The sequence below is a fragment of the Oncorhynchus clarkii genome, chromosome 23 (genome assembly GCF_045791955.1).
Source record: "Oncorhynchus clarkii lewisi isolate Uvic-CL-2024 chromosome 23, UVic_Ocla_1.0, whole genome shotgun sequence".
In the NCBI taxonomy this organism is placed as follows: Eukaryota; Metazoa; Chordata; class Actinopteri; order Salmoniformes; family Salmonidae; genus Oncorhynchus; species Oncorhynchus clarkii.
The window spans coordinates 20,383,207-20,409,701 of record NC_092169.1 but is presented as its reverse complement, the minus strand read 5'-3'; the positions used below and the strand labels follow the sequence as shown (position 1 = coordinate 20,409,701).

Below are 26,495 nucleotides of genomic sequence, written 5' to 3'. Positions count from 1 at the left end.
AGGACAATAACCTAAAACACAAGGCCAAATATACACATTGGAGTTGCTTACCAAGACGACATTGAATGTTCCTGAGTGGCCTAGTTACAATTTTGACTTAAATTGGCTTTAAAATCTATGACAAGACTTAAAAATGGCTGTCTAGCAATGATCAACAACCAACTTTACAGAGCTTGAAGAGTTTGGAAAAGAAAGAAGAAGAAGAGAAAGACTCACAGCTGTAATTGCAGCCAAAGGTGATTCTAACATGTATTGACTCAGGAGTGTGAATACTTATGTAAATTTGATATTTCTGTATTTCATTTAATTTGTAACATTTTCTAAAAACATGTTTTCTCTTTGTTAGTATGGGTATTGTGTGTAAATGAGTGAAAAAAATATGTTTTAATACATTTTGAATTCAGGCTGTAACACAACAAAATTATGAATAAGTCAAGTGGCACTGTATAACTATATAGCCTACAGTATATAGCTGCACTTCTCAAGAATATAGACTCTTAGCTTTCATTTGACCCCAAATTTGATGTGCTCTTATGAACTTCTTCACATGTTAGTGCTCATGGAGCTTTTTACATGGAAATCCCCTGTAGTAGCTATGTAGAGAGAGTAAGTGAGGTAAAATGTGTTGTATGATCTAAAGCTTGAAGGAGTGTACAATTACTGGATGTGTTTGTGTGGGCGATATGTGCTAGTGAATTTATTTGCTTAAGCTTCTAATGATGCGCTTTCAGCCTTTACACATATACAGTACGTGTGGGTGTCTCCTCTAGGAATGGGAGTAAAAATGACGAAATAACCCAAAAGCAAAATCCTATGTGCGTGAATGTGAAAACTTGAAATGTATACGTGTGACTAAGTAGAGCTGTCATAATCTATAAAGTAAAATCAGGTGCACAGTGAGGATGTTTGAGTGGGCATAGTGAATGATCCATCCAGCTGTGTCCCTCAGGGCAGGTAATAATGTATGGTAATGTTAAGATAGATTGTGTGGGTGCAGAATACTATCCTGTGCCTGGCTTTTCTAAAGCATCAGGAATACTCAAGCTTTAAGTGAGGCTGACTGTAGCTAGGTTTCCATCCAAATGGCAACATTTTTACACCATCAAATGTATTGCAGATTAAAGTCTGTGCGTGATGATGTAGTGCACATACAAATAACTTTTGCGGTTAAATTCCCATGTACTGAATAAAAAAATACAAGTTAAATGGGTTTCCATCGCATTTTCAACTCTAGTGATGGTTTTGTCACAAATGTGCCCACTCTGGTCTTGGCACCTGCGCTCTTGCCAACAGCTGGCAGATACAGTGTGGGTAGGCTACCTACATGATGAGATTATTATGGATAAGTGAGATTATTTTTAGTTGTCAAACGGCAGCCAATCATCTATCATCATGTCACCAGAATAAGACCCTCGATATTTATTGGAAAGGAGCGTCAAACTCCTTTGTGTGTGCACTTTCACCACCCTGTGAAGTTAATAATTAATTTCATCTGTAGCCTAATAAACTGCATGCTTTCCCGAGACGTAGTGGGAGGACTACACAACACTCACTACACGTACAAATTGACAAAAAAATGATGGTTATTAGCAATATTTTCCACCGCCACCTAATTAATTTTAGAGACACAAAAAGATCACTCCATGTCGAACAAACAATGTCTGTCGGCATTTATAAATATGTACCAGCATTTCCTGTTTCCATCAGCCTGGTCGTGACTTTTTTGATGCTTTAGGTAATTAATCCCGATGAAATGGTTGAATGGAAACCTGGTTAGTGTGGATGATGTCAAGGAGGTTGCAGTGAGAGAGCTTTCTGAGCCTGCTATTGGGTTTGACAGAGAAGGAAACTGGAGAAATTCCGGAAACTGCAACCAGTGTCTCTTCAAAGTTTACAGTGCTGAATGGGGAGCGTGGCTGCACAGTTATTTTCAGGTCTCTCCAGAGTTGTTCGGTCGGGTTCAAGTCTGGGCTCTAGTTGGAAATTCAGAGGCTTGTCCTGAAGCCACTCCTGCATTGTCTTGGCTGTGTGCTTAGGGTTGTTGTCCTGTTGGAAGGTGAACCTTCGTCCCCAGTCTGAGGTCCTGAGCGCTCTGGAGCAGGTTTTCATGAAGGATCTCTCTCTCTGTACTTTACTCTGTTCATCTTTGCCTCGATCCTGACTAGTCTCCCAGTCCCTGCCGCTGAAAAACATCCCCAGAGCATGATACTGCCACCACCCTGCGTCCCCGTAGGGATGGTGACAGGTTTCCTCCAGACGTGATGCTTGGCATTCAGGCCAAAGAGTTCAATCTTGGTTTCATCAGACCAGAGTATCTTGTTTCTCATGGTCTGAGAGTCCTTTAGGTGCCTTTTGGCAAACTCTCAGCTGGCTCCCAGCTGGCTGCCTTTTACTGAGGAATGGCTTCCGTCTGGCCACTGCCATAAAGGTGTGATTGGTGGAGTGCTACAGAGATGGTTCTCTTTCTGGAAGGTTCTTCCATCTCCACAGAGTAACTCTGGAGCTCTGACAGAGTGACCATTGGGTTCTTGGTCACCTCCCTGACCAAGGCCCTTCTCCTCCGATTGCTCAGTTTGGCTGGGCGGCCAGCTCTATTTTGTTCTGACATGCACTGTCAACTGTGGGTCCTTATATAGACAGTTGTGTGCCATTCCAAATCATGTCCAATCAATTGAATTTACCACCAATCAAATTGTAGAAAGGATGATCAATGGAAACAGGATGCACCTGAGCTCAATTTCGAGTCTCATAGCAAAGGGGCTGAATACTTATGCAATTTTTTTTTAATTAGCAAAAATTCTGAAACCTGTTTTCGTTTTGTCATTATGGGGTATTGTGTGTATAAATAAAATAAATAATCAATTTTAGCATAATGGATCTGAATACTTTCCGAAGGCACTGTAGATCCGATCCCTGTTTTCAGAGGTTCAGGCTGTGACGATGATATATTTACAAATGAATAGCAAACTAAGTTTATATAAGTGCTCTAGTCTAGAGTATACTATAAAACTACAAATCGTCTGCTGTTTCACAAAACCCTTTAACTGAAATGATTTGTTTTTAACCCTTGGTTTTCAATTCCTATGTGAACTATCACTGTTTTTCTTTTCCTATCTCTTGATCAAGTAAATTGTAAAATAAGATTGTCTTGGACTTGCCTTTGTGTTATGCTTGGCAGCCTTGTGGAGTAGGCTGAGATGGAACACTGTACCATTTTCAGTTTGCAACAAAGGCTTTTGTCTGTTTGGTTTCCATGGAGATCTTTAGTTCGATCTTGATAAAGGCCCTTTTCAATACAGTCACTGAAATGTTTCTATGTAGGAGACTGGAGAGAGAAATGGCACAAAACAAAAATGTATGTAAAGAGCTGGATCAAAAGAGAAAACATGAAAGAATGAAGGAGAAATCAAACAAATCATTTAGAGAAAGGCAGCACAAAATTGAAAACGAGAGCCGGAGTGGATCCAATACAGCTGTAACTAAATGGCAATAAGTTATTGCAAATTATTACTGATCTGTGTTTGGCCACACATGTAGCTTTAAGAAAAATATTGAGAAAGTGGACCCTTTTTTACCCTGTTCTTAAGTATCATTGGGGTCAATGTAAACAATGCAAAATGCTAAGCATATTCTGATGATGCAATCATCCCCATGCCAGCGTTCTGCTTTCTAAGCTCATATTGACCCAACGTTGACCTCTTTTTTTAATTTCTTTTTTTTTATACAGTATATCGATGTGCCAGTCTACAGATCAGTTTATTTGACCCCTGATGTGCTTGTGTTGAGCCTGTGCTCAGAGAAGGCACAATGTGTGTCGCTTTTAGGGTAGGAGAGAATGATGAAATTACCCTCCTCAAGAAGAGAGGCTTTGAAAGTGAAATGAGTCAGCAGTTGGTATGGATTAGCCCTGATTTAAAGGATGGAATGTTGCTCTATTGTTTTTTTGTGAATGTTTGTTTTTTGTGTATGACGTCATCTCTGCATGTCAGTGTCAGTACCATCAATGTCTGTATGTTGTGTGTCTGTGTTCAGTGCACTGTCATGGATAATGTCATGGATAATGTCATGGATAATGTCATGGATAATGAAAACATCCTCTGTAGACCTGTCAGATGGGTGATATTTGTAGTTTGTAATAGGATGATGGATGGATACAAGCCGAGGTACAATTTGTTGAAGGTCGTCCATAGATAGGTATTGAGAGGACCCGAATTTAATGCATTCTCGTCTTCCCTTTATCCTCTCCTCCCTCTTTCTGTCTCTTGTGAGGTGCTCACCTTCCTCTACCACACAGGCTAAAAATATATCTGTTCGACCTGTTATCCATCTACTGCCTTATGTGCGCGCAGGCACACACACACACACACACACATCAGCATCTAGATTCTGTATCTTATCCCAGCCCTTTATAGCCTACAGTCACAGCAGACCAACCCTCTCTCTTCATCTCTCTGTCTTACCCAACACACAGTGGGTGAACACTGCATCTCCCTGCATCATCAGAGTGACAGGATGGGAGGATGTCGGTGGGAGGATGTCGGTGGGGGTGTGAGGATGATGCGTTGGTGGGGCTGAGCCTCTTTGGTAAAGCAGGTTTAGAATTATAGTTTCCAGACATACTACCCCTGAGCCAAACCCATTACATACTGCAGATGCTCTCATGCAATCTAGCAAATGTGGAGAACAACATTGCTCACTGTATGGAAGAATGATTTGTAAAATCCATAGCCCTTATTCCACACCAGTGATCCCGGGCATGGTTCGATAGCTCTCAACCATCGATAGTGGTTGGTTCCCCAGGTGGTCTGGTTATGTACTGCAAGACAGGTGCAGTTGGTATTCAGTATCATTTACGGTGTGCTGCTTTCACCACTACATATCATTCTGCTGTGCTGTCTGAGTCTTCGTGTTAATCTCTTCCTCTGCCACTGCTGGTCGCCACCATGCAGTCTCCTCCCCTCCTAAGTCCATGTCCTGACACACTTTCAGACGTGTGTGTGTGTGTGTGTGTGTGCACAGGCACATTGCTGTATCTCTTCTATGGGTGCTCAGGCTGTGTTAACCCACGCCAGCAGTAACACTCCGTCCCAGAGGCAACGTATTTTTAGCCTAGCAACACAAGCTCTAGTTTTTGTGATTGGTAGCGTGGAGGCGGATGGAACGGCTCTCTCTCCATCTCATCCCTTCTTCATAAAGACCGTACACTCAGTCAACCCTCTCACGCTGTCCTGCAGCACATACACATCTGCAAAATGGAAAGGGGAGAAAAAACTTTTTCCAATGTCATGTCTCTATGTAGGAAGGTAATGTGATGTGATAGTTAACTTGAGTAATAAAAAGGTAAAAACATGCATAATGCAAACCTTAATGTAAATATGTAAGTCTCTGCTGTGTGCATCATGCATGTCTTTGCCATGCGTCGGGTGAATGTGTGTTTCTCTATGATTGCGGCTCTGTTGGCCCTCAAACAGTCTACACTAGCCAGGGCACCATTGTCCAATGTTTGCTGACTGTTGGTGTTCAGATAGACTTCTCCTCTAGATGATTTGCTGAGTTCATCAGGCCAACACTGGCCTGTCCCATTTGAAATGAGCTGAGCTGATTCACTTAGTCTGGCCAATGGACTGTCTGACTGCAGCAGAACACAGGGGCTAGCAGAGGGAGAGCAGGACAGGCTGCTAAGGCTGTAATGAGCATGTTTTTGGGTGCAACGTACTAAAGATGGTGGTGGGTACTGGGTACTAGAGTGGATAGGCTTTTAGATGTGGTGTATACTATTTGCAAGATTTGTATTTTTTTGTGGTGCAGCAGGACTTTGCATTGGACTGTAGCAAGGTATCCCTTCAAACATGATTTCTTTGGGGGTCATACTCTGATTTTATCTGTATGAAATGTTGCTGAGGAATATTTCATGTTTACCAGCATAGTTTAGAAAATGCTGTGTGTGCTGTGTCTTACAATAGTGTTGTTGGCCAGATTGTGTTAAACTCTTTTGTCTAACATTGTTTTTTTGGTGCTCTGAAAGCCAACTTGAGTTTAATGAGCTGAATATGCAAACCTCTGCGGCTACGTTGCATACGCAAGCTTTGCAAAAGGTATGTGGACACCTGCTTGTCGAACATCTCATACCTAAATCATGGGAATTATTATGGAGTTGGTCCCCCCTTTGCTGCTATAACTGCCTCCTCTCTACTGGGAAGGCTTTTCACTAGATGTTGGAACATTGCTGCGGGGACTTGCTTCCATTCAACCACAAAAGCATTCGTGAGGTTGGGCACTGATGTTGGGCGATTAGGCCTGGCTCGCAGTTGGCGTTCCAATTCATCCCAAAGGTGTTCGATGGGGTTGAGGTCAGGGCTCTGTCAAGTTCTTCCACACGAATCTGAACAAACAATTTCTGCATGGACCTTGCTTCGTGCACAGGGGCATTGTCATGCTGAAACAGAAAAGGGCCTTCCCCAAACTGTTGCACCAAAGTTGGAAGCACAGAATCGTCTAGAATGTTATTGTATGCTGTATTGTAAAGATTTCTCTTCACTGGAACTAAGGGACTTAGTCTGAACAATGAACAACAGCCCCAGACCATTATTCCTCCTCCACCAAACTTTACAGTTGGCACTATTCAATGGGGCATGTAGCGTACTCCTGGTATCTGCAAAACCCAGATTCGTTCGTCAGACTGCCAGATGGTGAGGCGTGATTCATCACTCCAGTTTCCACTGCTCCAGAGTCCAATGGCGGCAAGCTTTACACCACTCCAGCTGTTCGGCCATGGAAACCCATTTCATGAAGCTCCCGATGAACAGTTATTGTGCTGACATTGCTTCCGGAAGCAGTTTGGAACTCGGTAGTGAGTGTTGCAACCGAGGACAGATGATATTTACTCACTATGCGATTCAGCACTTAGGGGTCCCATTCTGTGAGCTTGTGTGGCCTACCACTTTGTGGCTGAGCCGTTGTTGATCCTAAATGTTTTCACCTCACAATAACAGCACTTCTAGTAGGGCAGAAAGGTTATGAACTGACTTGTTGGAAAGGTGGCATCCTATGACTATGCCACATTGAAAGTCACTCAGCTCTTCAGTAAGGCCATACTACTGCCAATGTTTGTCTATGGAGATTGAATGGCTGTGTGCTTGATTTTATACTCCTGTCAGCGACGGCTGTGGCTGAAACAGCCGAATCCACTAAGTGGTTAGAATGCATCACTGTTTAATTAAATGTCTCGATTTGTAGCTAACTTTAAAATAATTGACCATGGGGATTGTACTTGATCATAATAAACTAATTTTAGAGCCCAAAACAGCCATCAATTATTATTATTTTTGGTCGCTCTGGTGATAGAATTTACATAGGCTTTTTAGGATAGACCATGGCTTTTGGCACCACTAGGTTGCTACGCAGTAGACGACCAACATAGTTTGTGACTTCACGCTCCAGACCGGACACTGGGAGCCTGGTGTGGATGGACAAAATCAACATGCACGCAATGGTGCATGCGGACACGCGTGTGGCCGGTGCAGTCAGCATGTAATGGAGCCTCACAGTTGCTGCCATTGCCAACAGATGTAGAATTCAGCTTTCTTCTATGTATTGGAGTAGTTACATTTTATCACCAGGAGGTGGTACTGTAAACAAGCTTTACAAATTCACACAAACTGTCTGAGACATTAGGGGGAGACAACTTACTTCTAATTTGGACAGAATTGGTCAGAATCTCTATAACCAGTACAATATAATCATTGAAGATTAGGGATTGAGATTAAAGACTAATGTTAGGATGTAGTTGGAATAGCAAGGCACATTTGCTTGATTTAACACACCCTTGGTTGATTATGTAAAATCATCATACGCCTGATCATTTCCCTAAACACATCATCTCCTCTGTGTCCACAGGGCTTCAGGAGAAGTGGCTGATGTGTGGCAGTGTGACAGTTGAAGGGTCAGGATGACATCTGTAGCCGCCGATTACGACCACATGGAGATCCAGCAGCAGCAGCAGCAGCAGCAGTACAGCAGCGACATTGTCAACAACCGCTGGGATGCTGACGAGTGGGACAACGAAAACAGCTCGGCCAGGCTGTTTGAACGCTCCCGCATCAAGGCCTTGGCAGGTAGGCACCAGAACTACAACACTACTGGGTCTGAGGACCGTCTTACACATGGATATACTGTTTTACATTGTCCTTTCCAGCACAGTTCAAGCAAAGTTAGCTACGGGGCGGCAGGGTAGCCTAGTGGTTAGAGCGTTGGACTAGTAACCGGAAGGTTGCAAGTTCAAACCCCTGAGCTGTCAAGGTACAAATCTGTCGTTCTGCACCTGAACAGGCAGTTAACCCACTGTTCCTAGGCCGTCATTGAAAATGAGAATTTGTTCTTACCTGACTTGCCCAGTTAAATAAAGGTTAAAAATTTAAAAGAAATCTACAGTGGATATGCAAACAACTTTGTCCCCTGCTCCAACCTGACTGCCTGGTCATAGACTAACTAAACACGGCCGTCATTGAAAATGAGAATTTGTTCTTACCTGACTTGCCCAGTTAAATAAAGGTTAAAAATTTAAAATAAATCTACAGTGGAAACGCAAACCTGACTGCCTGGTCAACTTTGCCGTCATTGAAAATGAGAATTTGTTCTTACCTGCTCCCAGTTAAATAAAGGTTAAAAATTTAAAATAAATCTACAGTGACTGCCTGGTCATAGACTAACTAAACACGGGCCCCAACTGACACAGCACAAGCTTCTTCCATTGCATAAATGGGTTACAAATGTCACAGTGATGGGGTGTGGGGTCAGGCTGGATTCAGGCTATCCTTTGGCTACTCTTGAACCAATTGAACTCTCCAGCTACTCTCTTGATCTAATCAGATTAAGTTTCTGTGCTACATAGGATTAAGCTGTATTGCTTGTTAATTGGGATCATTAGGCTTTAATGTCATTGTGGTGAGTGTGCCCACTGTCTCTGGACCGCATAAGGTACTTGTGAAGATTAACAGGGGATTAGTGGACACAGAGTTGCAGAATAGCTGTTAACGAGGAATAATTCATTATGGAAAATGAGGATAAACTCTGGTGGCAGGTAATCTATGTTGTACAGAAAATAAATATACTAACGTACAGTAAGTGGCCAAAGCCCGGTGCTATTGTAGAAAAAGTATACACACACAGGCTGCCACTGCCTCCTTTTAAGATGAAGCATTGTAGCTAGAATGTGGCACTGTTGTTGTTCCATAATGCCCTTCTTACATCTTAATACAATGCTGTATTTGGGCTCACTCAGACAATGAAAAGAGACCACCTACTGTACCCCCCTATAGTACAGAATGTGTCCCTGCTGAGGTGTTCCTCTTTTACCCCCAGTAGTATTAGTGGTGGCACTGTGTTTGTGCTGTAATCGTAGCTGTAGGCCTGTTTTTGGGCTCCATAGTTCACTGGTTTCTAGGCTAATATGCTAGTGTTCCACTTAACTAAATAATTTACCTGCCTCTTAAATATGCAGGAGTTGTTGGGGACTACAGCACCACAACATGGCTTCTCCGGCTCTTTGACTTTCAGTAAATTTGGTCTTTCAATCATGATAATGTCTGTATTCTTGTTATTGGGCCATATGTATTGTAAATCCTGCTTTTCTCTTATCCCCATAGAGTAGCTTGTGTCACTGTCTGAGTTGCTTTTTTGTAGACTATGTACAGTGCCTTCAGAACATTTTCAGACCCCTTGACTTTTGACAGATTTTGTTACGTTACAGACTTATTCTAAAATGGATTAAATAGAAAATAATCTGCGGCAATCTACACACAATACCCATAGTGTCAAAGCGAAAACAGGTTTTTAGACAATTTTGCAAGTATTCAGCCCCTTTGCTATGAGACTCAAAATTGAGCTCAGGTGCATCATGTTTCCATGGATAATCCTTGAGATGTTTCTACAACTTGATTGGAGTCCACATATGGTAAATTCAGTTGATTGGACATGATTTGGAAAGGCGCACACACACCTGTCTATATAAGGTCCCACAGATGTCAGAGCAAAAACCATGTCATGATGTCAATGGAATTGTCCGTAGTGCTCCGAGACAGGTTTGTGTCAAGGCACAGATCTGTGGAAGGGTACCAAAACATTACTGCAGCATTGAAGGTCCCCAGGAACACAGTGGCCTCCATCATTCTTAAATGGAAGTCTTTTGGAACCTCCAAGACTCTTCCTAGAGCTGACTGCCCGGCCAAACTGAGTATTGGGGGGAGAAGAGCCTTGGTCAGGGAGGTGACCAAGAACCCGGTGGTCACTTTGACAGAGCTCCAGAGTTCGTCTGTGGAGATAGGAGAACCTTCCAGAAGGACAACCATCTCTGCAGCACTCCACCAATCATGCCTTTATGGTAGAGTGGCCAGACGGAAGCCACTCGTCAGTAAAAGGCACATGACCGCTCGCTTGGTGTTTGCCAAAAGGCACCTAAAGACTCTCAGACCATGAGAAACAACATTTCCTGGTTTGCTGAAACAAAGATTGAACACTTTGGCCTCAATGCCAAGCGTCACATCTGGAGGAAACCTGGCACCACCCCTACCATGAAGCATGGTGATGGCAGCATCATGCTGTGGGGATGTTTTTCAGCGGCAGACTAGACTAGACTAGAGACTAGTCAGGATCGAGGCAAAGATTAACGGAGCAAAGTACAGAGCGATCTTTCGTGAAAGCCTGCTCCAGAGTGCTCAGGACCTCAGACTGGGACGAAGGTTCACCCTCCAACAGGACAACGACCCTAAGTAAAGACCCTGGGCGGCAGGGTAGCCTAGCGGTTAGAGTGGCGGTTAGAGTGGCGGACTTGTAACCGTAAGGTTGCAAGTTCAAATCCCCAAGCTGACAAAGTACAAATCTGTCGTTCTGCCCCTGAACAGGCAGTTAACCGACTGTTCCTAGGCTGTCATTGAAAATAAGAATTTGTTCTTAACTGACTGCTTAAATGAATGTAAAATAAAAAAGCACACAGCCAAGACAGTGCAGGAGTGGCTTTGGGACAAGTCTCTGAATGTCCTTGAGTGGCCCAACCAGAGCCCAGACCCTGAACTTGATCAAACATCTCTGGAGAGACCTGAAAATAGCTGTGCAGTAATGCTCCCCATCCAACTTGACAGAGCTTGAGAGGATGTGCAGAGAAGAATGAGAGAAACTCCCCAAATACAGGTGTTCCTTCTGGGTCATACCCAGAAGATGTGATATTTCATGTATTTTTTATTTTGAATCAATTAGCAAACATTTCTAAAAACCTGTTTTTGCTTTGTCATTATGTTGTATGTAGATTGACGGAAAAAAACAACAACAAGGTCAAGGGGTCCGAATACGTTCTGAAGGCACTGTAGCTAGAATATTATAATCTGGGTAATTTGGGTCCTGGATGCTGATTGGCTGAAACAGCATTTAAGCCGTATGTCTATCAGACAATATACCATGGGTGTGACGCAAAAACACTTTTTTTTACTGTTGTATTTATGTTGGTAACCAGTAGGGATGGGCACTAATATGTGGAAATTCCATATCGATATCAGTTGTAGGGTTGGGCAGTATCAAGATTTCCATACTTTCATTCTGTTCCTGTACCATGCCGGGGTATAAGGTATAATCGTATAACACATAGGGCACTATTTATTTCCTGAAAAGAAAATGCTAACAAAGTAGTAGTGAATTCCCATAGCGGATGCTAGCTAAATGCTAACTTGCGCAAGCGAATATAAACTATTTGCAAGGACAGACAACCCAGCTCATAAATATCTTAAAGGGCTACTCACACTTGATCTAGGAGGGGATTGTTTGTCTCTACTGAAACCAAGAAGCTTGATCTTGCAAGCTAGCCACTTATAACTAGCAAGTTAGCAAACCAAATGCATAGCTGGATCCCTGAGCTGAAGAAAATGTATTTGGCATGTCTTACTTAACTTCTAGTTATAAGATATTTAGCTGTCAAACAATAGTATTGAATTTGTGACTGGCTCAACTACATTTTTGTGAATATTTCACAAAAATGGGTGGGTGGAAAATCATACCGTGGGTATTTCAAAATACCCCGGTTTATGGAATATACAGTATTTTGCCCAAGCCTATCAATATCAAATATATATAAAAAAAATGTATTTCACATCGTAACGTGGTTTCAGTTCCTGATGAGCCAGCATAGTTGTTTGAACAAGCAAACTGACTGGCTAGCTAGCTAGACCTAAATTGGAGTAAACTAATTTAGCTGTACCACTATACCAAATCTGGAGCTAAATTTCTAGCTATACATTTTGTGCCCATTCCGTCTTTGTCCGATTAGCAAAAAATCTGATCTGTAGGAGAGAGTTGAGCTAGTAGACCACTGATTTGGCCAGCTCATCCTTCTCTAGGCCGCTGGTTGGCCAGGTCGACATCCTTAGCGAGATGACATCATGTTCTATGAGAAAATAGAACACATTTTTTTAATGTTCTGTTTGAGATACAAGTTTGAGTTGTTTTTAAAAATAATTTCTCTCCAATTAATGCTTTGGCCACGTACCAGTATAGAACGAGTCAACACATTTCTTTGGATATGAGTTAACAGAATAATATATTTTAAAAGTGAGATTTTTACTGGGCAGTTACTTTAAACTACACATAATGCAAATAATATATGTATGGTACAAAATAGCTAGCTGGTTATTTTGTCAGGTGGGTTCCACCACTGATTTGTGGGCTAGTCACTAACTGTCACGGCTGGCTGAAGGACTGGACCAAGGTGCAGCATGGTAGGCGTACATTTTCTTTATTTAAAAATGACGCCGACAAAAGAAAGAACAAAACCAAACCGTGAAGCTTTGGGCTATGTGCCCTGAACAAAGTCTAAATGAACTTCCCACAAAACAGGAGGGGGAAAAGGGTATCTAAGTATGGTTCTCAATCAGAGACAACGATAAACAGCTGTCCCTGATTGAGAACCATACCAGGCCAAGACATAGAAAGGACATAGAATGCCCACCCTAGTCACACCCTGGCCTAACCAAAATAGAGAATAAAAAGCCTCTCTATGGCCAGGGCGTGACACTAACGTTAGCTACTTGGCTAGCTAGTTAGCTACCATCTAGCTGAAGGGGATTAGGTAGCATTAGCTAAAGCAGATTAAAAAATAAAAGCAAGTTGGCTAACTAAAAACATGTTTGTTAAAACCATATGATGTGTGCACAAGCATAAACAGAAATAATGTAAAGAATACATACATGGCACAAATTTGCTTTCTTACAATGCTCCAGCTGTCTAGCTAGCTCATGAATAATTTTCCCACCAGCAGTTGTTTGTTGCCTGCTATTTTGTTCTATAACTGTTTGTGGGCTAGCTGTCTAGTTAGCTAGCAGGTGAGGGCGGTTGACTCATGGAGAGCAAATAAATGTATGTATACTTAACAAAAATATAAACGAAACGTGAAATGTTGGTCCCATGTTTCATGAGCTGAAATAAAATATCCCAAAAATGTTCCACATGCACAAAAAGCTTATTTCTCTGAAATTGTGTTCACAAATTTGTTTACATCCCTGTTAGGGAGCATTTTTCCAAAATATTTGCAGTTTTGTCACACAACACAATGCCACAGATGTCTCAGGTTTTGAGGGAGCATGCAATTGACATGCTGTCTACAGAAATGTCCACCAGAGCTGTTGCCAGAGAATTAAATGTAAATGTCTCTACCATAAGCCACCTCCAATGTAATTTTCAAGAATTTGGCAGCACGTCCAACTGGCGTCACAACCACAGACCACATGTAACCACGCCAGCCCAAAACCTCCACATCCGACTGCTTCCCCTTCGGGATCAATTGAGACCTGCCATCCGGACAGCTGATAAAATGGAGAAGTTTTTCTCTCTGTAATAAAGCCCTGATTGGCTGGGCCTAGCTCCCCAGTGGGTGGGCCTGGCTCCCAAGTGGTTGGTCCTATGCCCTCCCAGGTCCACCCATGGCTGTGCCCCTGCCCAGTCATGTGAAATCAATAGATTAGGGACTAATGAATTCATTTCAATTGACTGATTTCCTTATGTGAACGCGTGTTGCGTTTATATTTTTGTTCAGTAACCAGTTTATAACATGTTTTGCCATAATTAGAGCATTAAAAATAAATGTTTTGTCATACCCGTGGTATACCACGACTGTCAGCCAATCAGCATTTCAGAGCTCGAACCACCCAGTTTATAATGGCCAATAAACAATTTCTAAGGGCTGTTCTTAGGCACGACCCAAAGCGCAGTGCCTGGATAGAGCCTATATTTTTGTTCAGAATATGAAACATGAAATGCATTGTGGACCAAAGTATTTATTGTCTTGCCTATTTTGACAACCTTTTAGTTGTATTAAAGTTAGTGAGCTGGTCTCATTGGTGAACCCATGCTATGTCTTTGCTTTGCTAGCTATCCGCCGAGTGCGGCAGCAATTGCCGGTGCGTTGTTGTAGAAAGCGGGGTAAAATAAGTATTAAACGATATCACAACATGCCTCAGTCATATCGATATCAAACGATATTGATATCATATAGAATTATCGATATTGGTGCCCACTAGTAACCAGTTTATAATATCAATAAGGAACCTCTGGGGTTTGTTGTATATGGCCATTATGCCATGACTAAAGGCTGTATCCAGGCACTCCACTTTGGGTCGTGCATAAGAACAGCCCTTAGAAATGGTATATTGGCCATTATAAACTGGGTGGTTCGAGCTCTGAAATTCTGATTGGCTGACAGCCGTGGTATACCACGGGTATGGCAAAACATTTATTTTTAATGCTCTAATTACGTTGGTAACCAGTTTATAACAGCAATAAGGTACCTCGGGTTTGTGGTATATGGCCTATATAGCACGGCTGTCATGCATAATAACAGCCCTTAGCTGTGGTATATTGGCCATATACCACACCCTCTGGGGCCTTATTGCTTGAATACTGTATATAGCATCATTTGTATTGTTAGGTCTGAGTTATATTGTTCGTGTATCACCGGTTATTATGTTGCATGGTATTATTACTTTCCCCTGTTTTCGATTGAAGCAGATCTGATTTAATTGATTACTGATGCATTCATGTAATCTATCTCTATACTGACCTGATGTTTGTGCAGTACAAAACCTTTCTCTCTGCCCTACCCTTGCTTTTTTCTCTCTTTCGTTCACTCTCTCTCACTCCCTCTCCCCCGCTCCCTCTTAGCATTTGCTGGCCAGATGTGAGTTTAACGTTGCAGTGGCGGTGGCATTCTGCTCCTTGCTCGTCACTTAATGGAGGTGACTGCGCTTACATCACTCACACATGCCTGCCCCTTTTTTCAGAGGCGTTCATCATCAGTTATGCAGCCCGTGTAGTTCTGCCTATGTCAGCAGTTTAATATGGGATATTGCCATTTTCTCACAATGTTAGTTGTGAAACATGTATTTATAGGCATTATTTAGGTTAATTGTAACTATCCATACTGTATTTAAGTAAAATCTTCAATTCAGAATCACCTCTCAAAATGTTGTCTAGCAGTTGCAGTCAAGGTTAGCTGTACAGTGTAGGGCAGGGCACAATTGTCCCAGCGTCGTCCAGGTAAGGGGAGTGTTTGGCCTGGGTAGGCTGTCATTGTAAAATAAGAATTTGTTCTTAACTGACTTGCCTAGTTAAATAAAAATAAATAAATACATTACATAATGCACCCCGCCAACACACTAAACCATGCTGTTCAAGGATACAGAATGACTTAGGAGGTGCCAGGTCTTGTGTTTGATCAAACTAACATGTCTGTGTAAACCTATCAAATCTATGGTGTAAACTGATGCCCCTTCCTGAGGCACAGGCTAGTTTTCTCCTGAACAGTGCGTATGCCCTGGTGTGTTTCACCTCCACAGTGTGCATATGATAGATAGGCAAATCTGAAACCACTTGGGCTAACTGCACTGATCTCTTTAGAAACAGATCTGTATCTCCTTACACTGAAGGAAGGAGCGAGGGAGTGTGTATGTATGGCTAACAGTACATATTCAGTTTGGAGCTAATCCCAAATTAGGGTATGATATGTACAGTAGTGTACAGTATGAGAATACGCCCAACAGCCAAGAGGTTGGTGTGTGAATGTCTGTCTGCGATGGTAAATAATGTCATGAAGAACCCCCTGCATTTGCTAAGACAGTCTGCACTGCGGGATGCTGGTTTCCAGTAATAGTGTTTGTGGTTTGTTTTTTACACCCTTTCAATTTGTGTGTATTGACCTGTTTGTAACCTTGGCAGTATCCCTGCTGTGTTTCTGGTAAACTTCGCTCTGCTTGACCCTGGAAGGTCCAGGAATAACCCGTGCGGAGGTGACAGGAATGGCTGTGGAGTTGAGGAGGGGAGCTCTTTAAAGCAATCGCCACATTCTGAAAAGCCGGCCCAGCCAAGACGTGTAAATAAATAAAACTAGCCATGGCAGCCTCCCCTCCTCCCATCTTAAAGAGTCTTTATGCTGCTGAGCACCCACCCCAAGCCCCCCTGCTCCTAACATTCTCTGCATTCCAAAATGTACACATTTAAACAGGAAGCCCCCGACTCAGACAGACTCCCCAGGTCTGGGGGAGGTGTATCATGTCCCAAATATAAGAGAAAGACGAGAATGTGTGTGGAGTGGACTTTGACTCTGGCTCAGTAAAGATGTTCATCAATCTCTCTGGCAGGAGCTGAACTCATAAGAATATAATTTACATTCGACAGGGATGAAGCGGAGTGCTCTTGTGAAATTCTCCACGATGGCTTTACAAGTTTGTGTCCTTAACGCATCACTGTGGAGCCCAGTGAAGGCTGTGCCAGCAGGGCCAGGTTTCTTAGCAACCCACTGGCTTTGTACCACCTCCACCTGTCATAGCTGTCCCCATGTAGCTTCTAATCTAGATTATGTATGGGCTATGTAGAGTGCCTGTGTGTTTGAGTCTGTGCCTTAGCAGGTCTCTGGCGTACCATCTTTATGGAAGCATTTAGTTAACAGAGAAGCAAAAGGAAGGCGCTTATCGAGTAACACGTTGGTTGATTGACTTTGTGGCATCTATAATGAAGTATAATGAGTTTCTTTTGTCGCCGCTGGTGCGCCGTTGTTTCCCCTTTTGTCCTTGTGGATTACAGTACAATGGCTGTAGAAGCATGTCTGTCGTGTAGCACATGCCAAAGAGAGTGGCTGTCGAGTGATATTTCACTGCTTCACTCTCTTGGTTGGCGGGGTATGATTAAGATCACATGGTTGTCCCCCCCCCCCCCCCCCCCCCCCCCAGGACTTTCTTTGTGAAAAGCATTTGCAACATCCTCACGGGACATTGTAGTGAGTTTTTGCTCTTGCATGCGTTAATTAGATAATATAGAAACTGTTTCAGATGAGGGTTCTGCTATTTGAGTGAGGGAGTATTTAGTTAAACAGGCATGGCAGGGTAGCCTAGTGGTTAGAGTGTTGAACTAGTAACCAGAAGGTTGCAAGTTCAAACCCCCGAGCTGACAAGGTACAAATCTGTTGTTCTGAACAGGCACTGTTCCTAGGCTGTCATTGAAAATAAGAATTTGTTCTTAACTGTCTTGCCTAGTTAAATAAAGGTAATAAAATAAAAAACAGAGGAGAGGGATGTTTTTTGAACGGAATGTTCCACTCAAACACACTATTCAGAAGAGGAGCTCCAGAGGCGATTCACGAGGAGGCCTTGTGATTTGTGCTCTGACCATACAGGAAATTGAGGCAGTTCATATCGAGTTTTTCATTTGGTCCATACTCTTTTCCCCTCGGACATTCAGCTTTTTTCACTTCACTATTGACTACTATAAACAGCCCCCTTTCACTGCTCATGTTTACCTTGCTCATTCAGCTATCACCGTGCATTTACCTCCCACACTCATTATTTACAGCACAGAGATACCCCACTCACCCAACTTTCAAAGGGTTTGTATATAAAACCTAATCTGGAAGCGCCTCCCCCGCCATGCTATGCCAGGCTCGCTCGGGCCAAACCTGGAATGGTTTTCAGTGCGTATAATCACATTAGACTGACTGCCCTGTGAAAACATACAGCAATGTTAAGATATGTTACAGTATAAATACATTGCCAGGAGTAATGGGACCAGCGGGGTTGAATTCACATGAGGTTTGGGAAGTAGAAACCTTTTATCCCCTAAAAGCCATGCTTTCCATTTAAAGCTAGTGAAGAAATTCCATACCATTAAAATGCCTGGAATTTAAGAAAGGCCAGCTTTGAAATGGTGTAAAAGGGGGGCTTTCCGGCAAAGGGTTTTCAGATGGGTGGGAATATTGTGCTGTTGGACTAGTCTAACTACTGTAGATGTTTAAGAGTGCTTTCTTGTCAGGAAAAACTGAGTAAATGAGGATTCAATGTTTTTCTGATCAGTAAAAGGCTTATTTTGTGCTCTGTGATTATATAATAACCCCTCGCTTCAATCGGTGGGTCAGGCGGACTACATGGCTAAATAATGAAGAGGAAAGGAGAGAAGACTGGGGAGACCTGCCTGCACTTTGGGTCCAGTTCACTGTCTAGGATATTATTACACAGAGCTCACTATGAGAGCTCCTTATTCTTCTGGCTTTGGTCTGGCCATTCAAAAGGCAGTGCATTTTTGTAAGGCCCACACACTAATGTGAAACGGTGAGGGTGGGGGGGGGCTAGCAATGAACTCTAACAGGACGTGCTGGTAAAACACAGTCAGGAAGTTTGTTTTTTTGTGCATGAGCCTGTCTATGCATCAGTGAAATATTAGGGGATGTTTTGTCTCTTAAAATAACAAATGTACTTAGAAATGGGGAAGGTCATGGCCAAGTCTCCCCCTCCCCCTTTCCATTTCCATTTGGTACAGCCCACCACTCCCCTCTGCTCCTCCCTCCCACTCCCCTTTTTGGTAATGAGGCTGTGACATCACCACTGAACACAAGGACTGTGAGTGGCTGCTGAAGGAATTCCAGGTTGCTGGCTCCTCCCCCCTCCCTAAGGTTTGTAAAAGGTGTGCAGTGTTTGAGCAGCCCTTCGCTCATTGCAGGAGTACAGAGTCCAGCGTGCTTTCTCTGCTTCCCTCTCTCTCACTCTGTCTCTCTCCCTGTGGCTTTTACCATATTGGAACGGAGCACTTTATAGTTCTCACTGTGCGTGTTAGTGTCAGCAAGCTGCTTGTGCTGTGCGAAGATGGGGGGGATGATAGAGTAGGGGAGGACAGAAGACTGAGACGAGTATGATGCTGTGGTGCTGCTGAGCCAGCATTTCACCTCGGGGCTAACTGCTGCACGATCACCCAGAGAGGGACTCTCCCAGCTAACCTTTTACAGGGAGCACCACTGGACATTATTTTTTAGAAGGAGGGGGACCAGCGAACTCTTCTTCTCTCCAGCCCTTTATTTTCTACTGGACTGATGGAGCTACAGAGGGCGACCAGCATGCCTGGCCCCTTGTCCCCAGGGCCTGTCTTTCCAGGGTCCCACTCCCCAGGGCCCCTGTCCCCTTCCTCTGGGCCCGGCCCCTCTCTTGCCTCCAGCCCCGGCCCTGATCCGGGCTACTCTGCTAAACAGGCTGCCTTCAACTACAACCAACTCGAGGGCCGATTTAAGCAGCTGCAAGGTAAGATAAGTAGGGAGGAAGGCAGAGCAGAGCCCAGGGCTTTGTTTACCAGCGTTGCTATGCACGCTAAAGTTGCGGATGATAGCTGACAAACGGGAGGGTCTGTAGTATCCGGTTCATAAAGACGTGATTTCATGGTGTCGGGAAGCAGTTGTGAATCTCAGGATGCCTGGGGATGTAAGGTCTTTCCCGTCTTTGTTTTGCATTGTCTGTCAGTGATAGGAGAGGGTCGCAGCATCCTCCAATTCCTACGAGGGAGAGGGCTGGTGGATCATGAGGCAATGACAGACGCCATCCATCACCTAATGAAATATTGGTGAGGTTGTGCAGGGTGGGAAAAGAGGAAGACTGGATATCAGCTACACGTGTAGAGAGACACCTTTTTAGGGAGACGATGGGGTAAAAGGAAAGAGCCATTTAAAATATCGCCTTTCAGACCAGACAGCATGGCTGCAGCTGACTGGCTGTTCCAAGATGACAATGGCAGGAGAAGAGAAGTGGGAGGGGCGGTGTTCTCCTGTGTTGCTTTGTAAGCAGCATGGTGCTAGAGGAGGAGAGCCCTGGCATTGCTCCTTGTTAGACGGTGTGTTGTGGAGTTGTTAACCAGACAGGAGGAGCCTCACGTCTTGTTTTGCAGCACATTATAGGATGAAAGAAGGCTGTGATGGAGCACGCTCCACTGAGCATACTCCGAACAGCGGGAAGAGCATTTGAGCCCCTCTCTGTCCCGTGCAGTCTACCTGCATTCCACAGCCCTGCCGGCTCATTGAAGTGTGTGTATGTTTGGGTCTGTCAGTGCTGCTCTCGTTCCCTTTCTCATGGGCAAAACCTAAAGAACAAACACGACTCCCCATCTTAGCTGAGACAGAAGTCATGTCTCACTCTACGTTACAAACAAAGCCTATAGCCTTCGATCATTTGTTGACATCTGTTATTTCTGTGGGAAAGATGCTGTTTGTTGACTGGGATCCTGTGGGGGTTGGTTGTTGTCTTGTGCTCAGAGCTGTGAAATACAAGGAGGTCACAACTGGAGCACGAGGGCTGGGTTGAAGCAGGGGGCACACAATCTCATGCAAACAGCATTATACAGTACGTGTACACACAGACGGGTACATTATCGCAGGCGCCAGGAATGAATGAGTGTGTTGACTTATGATATTGAGATATTGAGATAGTTTATTAGCTTGCATAATGAAATATCTTTGAGATTAGGTATTGGTGAATGATGATACGTTTTCCTGGCAGTCTCCTCTGTGGTTTCATTAGCATGCTAGTGTCAGAGAGGCCTCTGAACATCTTCAGACACCCTATGGAACCCATGACTCCAGAGGAGTCTCTGTTATCGTTACTCATTGTGTATTTATTCCTCATTTTACTATTTTTCGATTATTTCTCTATTTTCCTCTCTGCATTGTTGGGAAGGGTCCATAAACAGTTCACCTGTTGTTTACGAAGCATGCAATGAATAATTTGTTACGAGCCAATGTCACTGTGAGACTGAGTCTCCCCTGATTTAATATGAATCACTGCAGCCCTGACAGCACAGCGCTTTCACTCCACACAGAGACATGGGAAAGGGAGGGATACCGCCCAAGTAGTGTGGCATCGCTGAGATAATGTAGTGTTGAAACGTGGCAGATTGGTCTTCTGCATTAGCTTTCTCTGTACAGAGAAGGGTGCCAGAGAAAGGTGCTGACCCAATGAACTATTGTCCCATTCAGCTACATATTTCTGTCTGGGTCCAGCATGGAGAACACTAGCTTATGATAAGCTCTCTGTGTGTACCCACTTTGGTGTTTAGTACTGGACATGCAGGCACCGATAAATTGACAGACAATTCCAGTCTTTATTGTTTTGGGTCTGGTTTCTGAGGCCAGTCCATTTGGCTATGAGTCAGCTCTAGCGCCTAACTGTTGCTTGGTGCAAGACCGTTATCAGCCTGGTAACACCACTGACAGACTCTTCCTGCACTGCCCCTGTGTGCTGTAGGGGCCATGATGAATGAATAAACAACTCTTCTAAAATAGACAGGGTGAAAGAGGAAGGAAGTTGGCATCTTTATGAAAGGGCCAGTCATTGCTGCATTCCCAGCGCAATTCAATCAATGACTCAGTGGAAAACCATACCTGTTGTGCTAATTTGATTGTACTGTATATCGAATAGTTGCAGAGGGAAGAGGAGGCTCTTGGTTCCAAGTCTGGCTGAATGTGTTTTCGATTTGTGCCGCAATGATACTATAATGAGAAACAGAATATCTGTCAAGTGACGTGTGTTTAACTGGTGGTAGTACATCTTTCACAGGTGGTAGTATGTCTTCAGACTTCACACTACATTATATGTCCATCTGGGTGGATATGTAGGGTTGGAATGTCTGGGAGGCCATAGTGACACAGTTCTTTATGCTCCCTGGACTCGAGATGGTGAAACATGAGCTCGGTGGAAAGTGTAAATCTTGCGTTTCCTGGAGCTGTGCTGAAGGTTAAGGAGGGCCAGAGAAAGAGCTAGAGAGAGAGAGGGGGAGACTATACCAACCTGATGAAATGGGCAGTCCTTGTGTCTGCCCTCCCACCGGCCTTAGAATGATTGATTTGTCAGAGAATAGGAGGACTCCGGTCTTTGGCACTCTTATAACTTCATTTAAAAATGGCCACCATCACATCCATAAATAACCTCGACCATTACAGCGATGATGGAGGCCCTGGTTAGCAAACATGAGGTAGAAGAAAATCACATGTGGTAAAAAGAAAAACACTATGTTGCTGCAATGAATTCTTACCTCATCTTTCTATCCATCATATGACCTCAGAAGTCTATCTGGCAATGAATGTACTGGCACTGGTGGAAATGACAGACCTTGGCAGCAGACAAAGTTAGTGTGGATAGTGATGTCTTCTGGGAGGGAAGAAAGACATAAAATGCTCTAAAGGGCTGTAGACTGTATGGATATCAAACATAATGTCACCATACAGGTGTGATGGAGGCATAGCTACACAGTTCAGGCCATCAGGTTCAGGTTGGCGTAGCTACAGTGTGCAGGCCTACATGTTCAGGTTGACATAGCTACACAGTACAGGCCAACATGTTTAGCTATAGGTATCAGATAAATGTAGCCTACCTGTGTGGTTTTGGTTGGCCAATGGTGCAATTTTACACTCCCTCCTCTTGCCCGCAGAGACAAAATTGAGCTATTTTAAAGCTAGTTTCCTGCACACATTGTAGACATTTTGTCTTGGGGCTGAGAAACAAATTGCAGTCTCAAAGCTAATATCCTGCAATTCTACACATTTTGACATGGGGAGGGGGGGAATTTTACAGTTTTAAAGCTAGTTTCCTAAATAAAATTGTTTTTTTAATGTAATGAAGCCGAGATAAGAATTGCAGTTTCAAAGCTAATTTCCTGCAATTCTACACATTTTGCCATGTTCTTATGTTATCTGAGTGACTCAAACATTATAACAAATCAGTGGGGGCCCCATGCCATGTCATTTTTGGAATTTTAGATTCTCAGTATATTTGGGGATTGTTGCTCCATTATGTTTTCGACATCCTTTATATCTAGTTTTATTGGTTTAAGTTTACACTGAAAATGTTATACCATCACAATTTTTTTTATTACATTTTTTTTGCAGTGGCGGCCACAATTTAGCTAAATGCATATAGGGGAAACATTACCTCTGTTCCGCTTTTAGCTCCAATTCCCAACTCTCTGATTAGAGAAAGTCCACAGGGTGAGACACTGGTTGAAATGAGTGAATGGCCATGTCTGCCTTGTAGGAAACTGACTTTACACCCTTTGAGCCATGCTGCATGGAACCCCCTAAAACCCATCAGGGGCCTCCGGATCTCTCTGACAAAGGGGGTTGTATCAGCCTATCAACTCCAGGCCAATGCAGTGTGGCCCAGACTGTTATGAATGGGAGTGGAGTGACAGAGACAGGGAATGCTGAGATGACAGGCAGCCTCTTTCATCCAGCTATCAAGAGGGAAAATGACCCAGGCAGCAGAAAAGGAGCCAAGCTCATTGGATGGCCCAGATTGGGATAGTATCAGTATTGTCAAATGTAATTGGTTGTGAAAGGCCTGCTTGGCCCTGAGTGTGTTTTGGAGTGGATGGGTATGGACAGTGGGGTGTCCCGGTTCCCAGTTTATATGTGCTGGTTTTCAGATGTTGCCTGTGTACATTCTCACACTCTGAGGTTTCAGATTGACTCTGTGTCTTTGCATAACTTAGAGTTTCTTTAGTTGTTTGCACCAATACTACATTCAATTTGGCATTGTGAAATGTAAATGAACTTGCAACTGCACATTGTGTGTTACATTTTGTTGTTCATTCTGCTAACAAGAAGATTTGACAGTAAAACACTGAAAGTGGTCAGCATTTGTTAAGATAAAGCATTTCCAGGAGATTAATAGTAGGTACACACTGGGCTTGCCTGTTCTCTTACAGGGCTGTCAGAGAACAAGCAGACTGTTTGATTTTCTTCCTTCAAAACAAAGGTCAGCTTCACCAATCAACTGAAATGTTGCTACATGTGCAGGGCACCTCTTTCAGATCGCAACAGTTGGCCAGTCAAGGGTAAACCTCTACTCCAACAGAGCAGAGCGAGGCAGGCTGATCAGCTGAGTAGGCCTGGTAGGCAAAGGCAGCTTTGTTACAGCCATTGAAGAGGTTTGACTTAACATGACCTTCTGTGTCAAGAACCTTGGCGGTTAGTGTTGTGAAGAAAATAAACTCATTTTGTAGTGTTGAGTCTTGGTACATGTGTAGGCAAGGCATCCACATTATCAGTACAGGGAACGTCATGGTAAGTACTGGGGCATGAGCCCACATTCCACCCTGGTGAAAGGCACGGAAGCATGGGATTTGGGTCCGGATGTGTTGAAAATGTGAGTTTAGATATGTTATACGATCCAGGTCAAATGGCCCAAAGCCCTGTTTGTGTTAGTCTTCATAACAGTCATGCGAGAGTGAACAGAGTTAGGCTAAAGCCAACCAGGCTGGTCTGTCTTTGTCTGTCCGCATGTCTCCCCAATACGCTACAGGGTGTGTCTGGAAGAGAGAGAGCGTCAGTTGCATGTGTGTCTGACATAAGAGGGTCTCGGAAAGCTTCTAGTTTTAGAAGCACATCCACCAACCTTCCACCCTCTATCTACCCCACCCTTCCCCCCTCTCTCTCTCCCCCATCTCTTCTCCCCCTTCTCTTATTAAAGACAGATGTTTGATATAATGAGCTTGTCTATCTCCAGGCTTGTGGGCTCTACCCCTCCTAGAATAGCACCCACACACCAACCCTTATGTCACAGCCTTGGCCTCTGAATAAGGGGAAACATGGTTTCTTGTAAGACTTCATTTCATACCTGGGTTATGTTTATTATCAGTAATACTGCCAAGACATGGAGTGGACCTTTTTAGTGGAAGTCCATAGCATTAGGTTGTAAGTCAGAATGAGCTCCAGTTCCAATATGGGAAACCTATCGTCCTAATGTAATATCCAAAGCAGCAGACTGAACTATATATATACTGGGTTTTTTTCACTGTAAAAGGTGATATAGATCAGGTCTTAAAAGCCTCATGGTCCTTCCTAAAGAGGTTGAGATGAGGACTGAAAGCTTCTCTTTAACGCTCAGTGAATTAGTTTGCTTTGGAGTTTCTTCTCTATGCCTAAAGCAACAGAGAATGACTAGCATGTGCCCTGCACCTCTCCTCTCCCTCCTACTCTCCATATGACTTCATGACTCCGCTGTGGTTGACTCTGCCTGCCATCTCCTCACTACACCAAGGGTGATTCGTTAAACAGAATAACAGCTCCAATATCTCCTGAACAGCTTATGTTCCACATGATTGGAGGATTTCAGAGCTTCTTAAAACACACGAGTGGAAAACGTTGACATATCTGAGCTATTATGTAGCAGTCTAAATATTTTGGTTCTCTTCAGAACGTTAGCTTGTTGCGCTTGAAGTTTGATTAATTCATTGCGCGTAATATTTATTGTCACACTGAGGATTGCGCCGGATTCCCTGTGAACAGCGTCATGTTTTTAATTTGATTGTATTACATCAGAAGGCTTGTCTTATTCTTAGTGACTACCTAGTATACAGTCTTCTGTGTGACTGTGTTTGATCAAACACATACAGGTAACTGCCAAAGTAAGGGAAACACCAATATAAAGTGTCTTAATAGGGCGCTGGGCCACCAGAACAGCTTCAATGCGCCTTGGCATAGATTCTACAAGTGTCTGGAACTCTATTGGAGGGATGCGACACCATTTTTCCACGAGAAATTACATAATTTGGTATTTTGTTGATTGTGGTAGAAAACACTGTCTCATGAGCCGGTCTAGAATCTCCCATAAGTGTTCAATTGGGTTGAGATCTGGTGAATGAGACGAACACACCTCCTTATGACCCCCTAAACTCCTTAGACCCCTCTTTCAAAGTCACTGAGATCTCTTCTAGCCATGGTAGCCAAAATAATGGGCAACTGAGCATTTTTATACATGACCTCACCTCTTATGGGATGTTAATTACTTAATTGTCTCAAGAACCACACCTGTGTGGAGGCACTTACTTTCAATATACTTTGTATACCTCATTTACTCAAGTGTTTCCTTTATTTTGGCAGTTACCTGTAGCTTTAGATACAAAAATGGACAGTAATGTATGCACTTAAGCAAATCGTACACTCTTTGTGCTCTCAGAGAGTCATATCTGTAACTGTAGGTTCTTCTCTGAATGAGTGAGTGAATAGTCATCTCTAGAAACAGGCTGCAAAAATGATGAACAAAGTTCACATTCACAGATGTGGTTATGGAAGATTATACAGGAAACACATCATACAGTTTCATTTTTCAACTGGGTTTCCGAGTGTATGACTTGAGTAATAAACTAACATGAGTGATATCTCC

General features: G+C 43.4%; 1 protein-coding gene across 2 annotated transcripts in view; it reads left to right on the top strand.

Moving 5' to 3' along the window:
- Window positions 1-26,495, top strand: part of LOC139381926 (spectrin beta chain, non-erythrocytic 1) — a 122,543-nt gene that overhangs the window by 23,604 nt on the left and 72,444 nt on the right. The window contains exon 2 of one of the 2 annotated variants that reach the window (XM_071125788.1): window positions 7,897-8,114. In XM_071125788.1, coding sequence (XP_070981889.1) covers window positions 7,949-8,114 — 166 coding nt within the window. In that variant the 5' untranslated portion in view covers window positions 7,897-7,948. Of the gene's footprint in view, window positions 1-7,896; window positions 8,115-19,010; window positions 19,590-26,495 lie in introns of those variants that run through there. The other variant, XM_071125787.1, reaches the window with a different exon arrangement.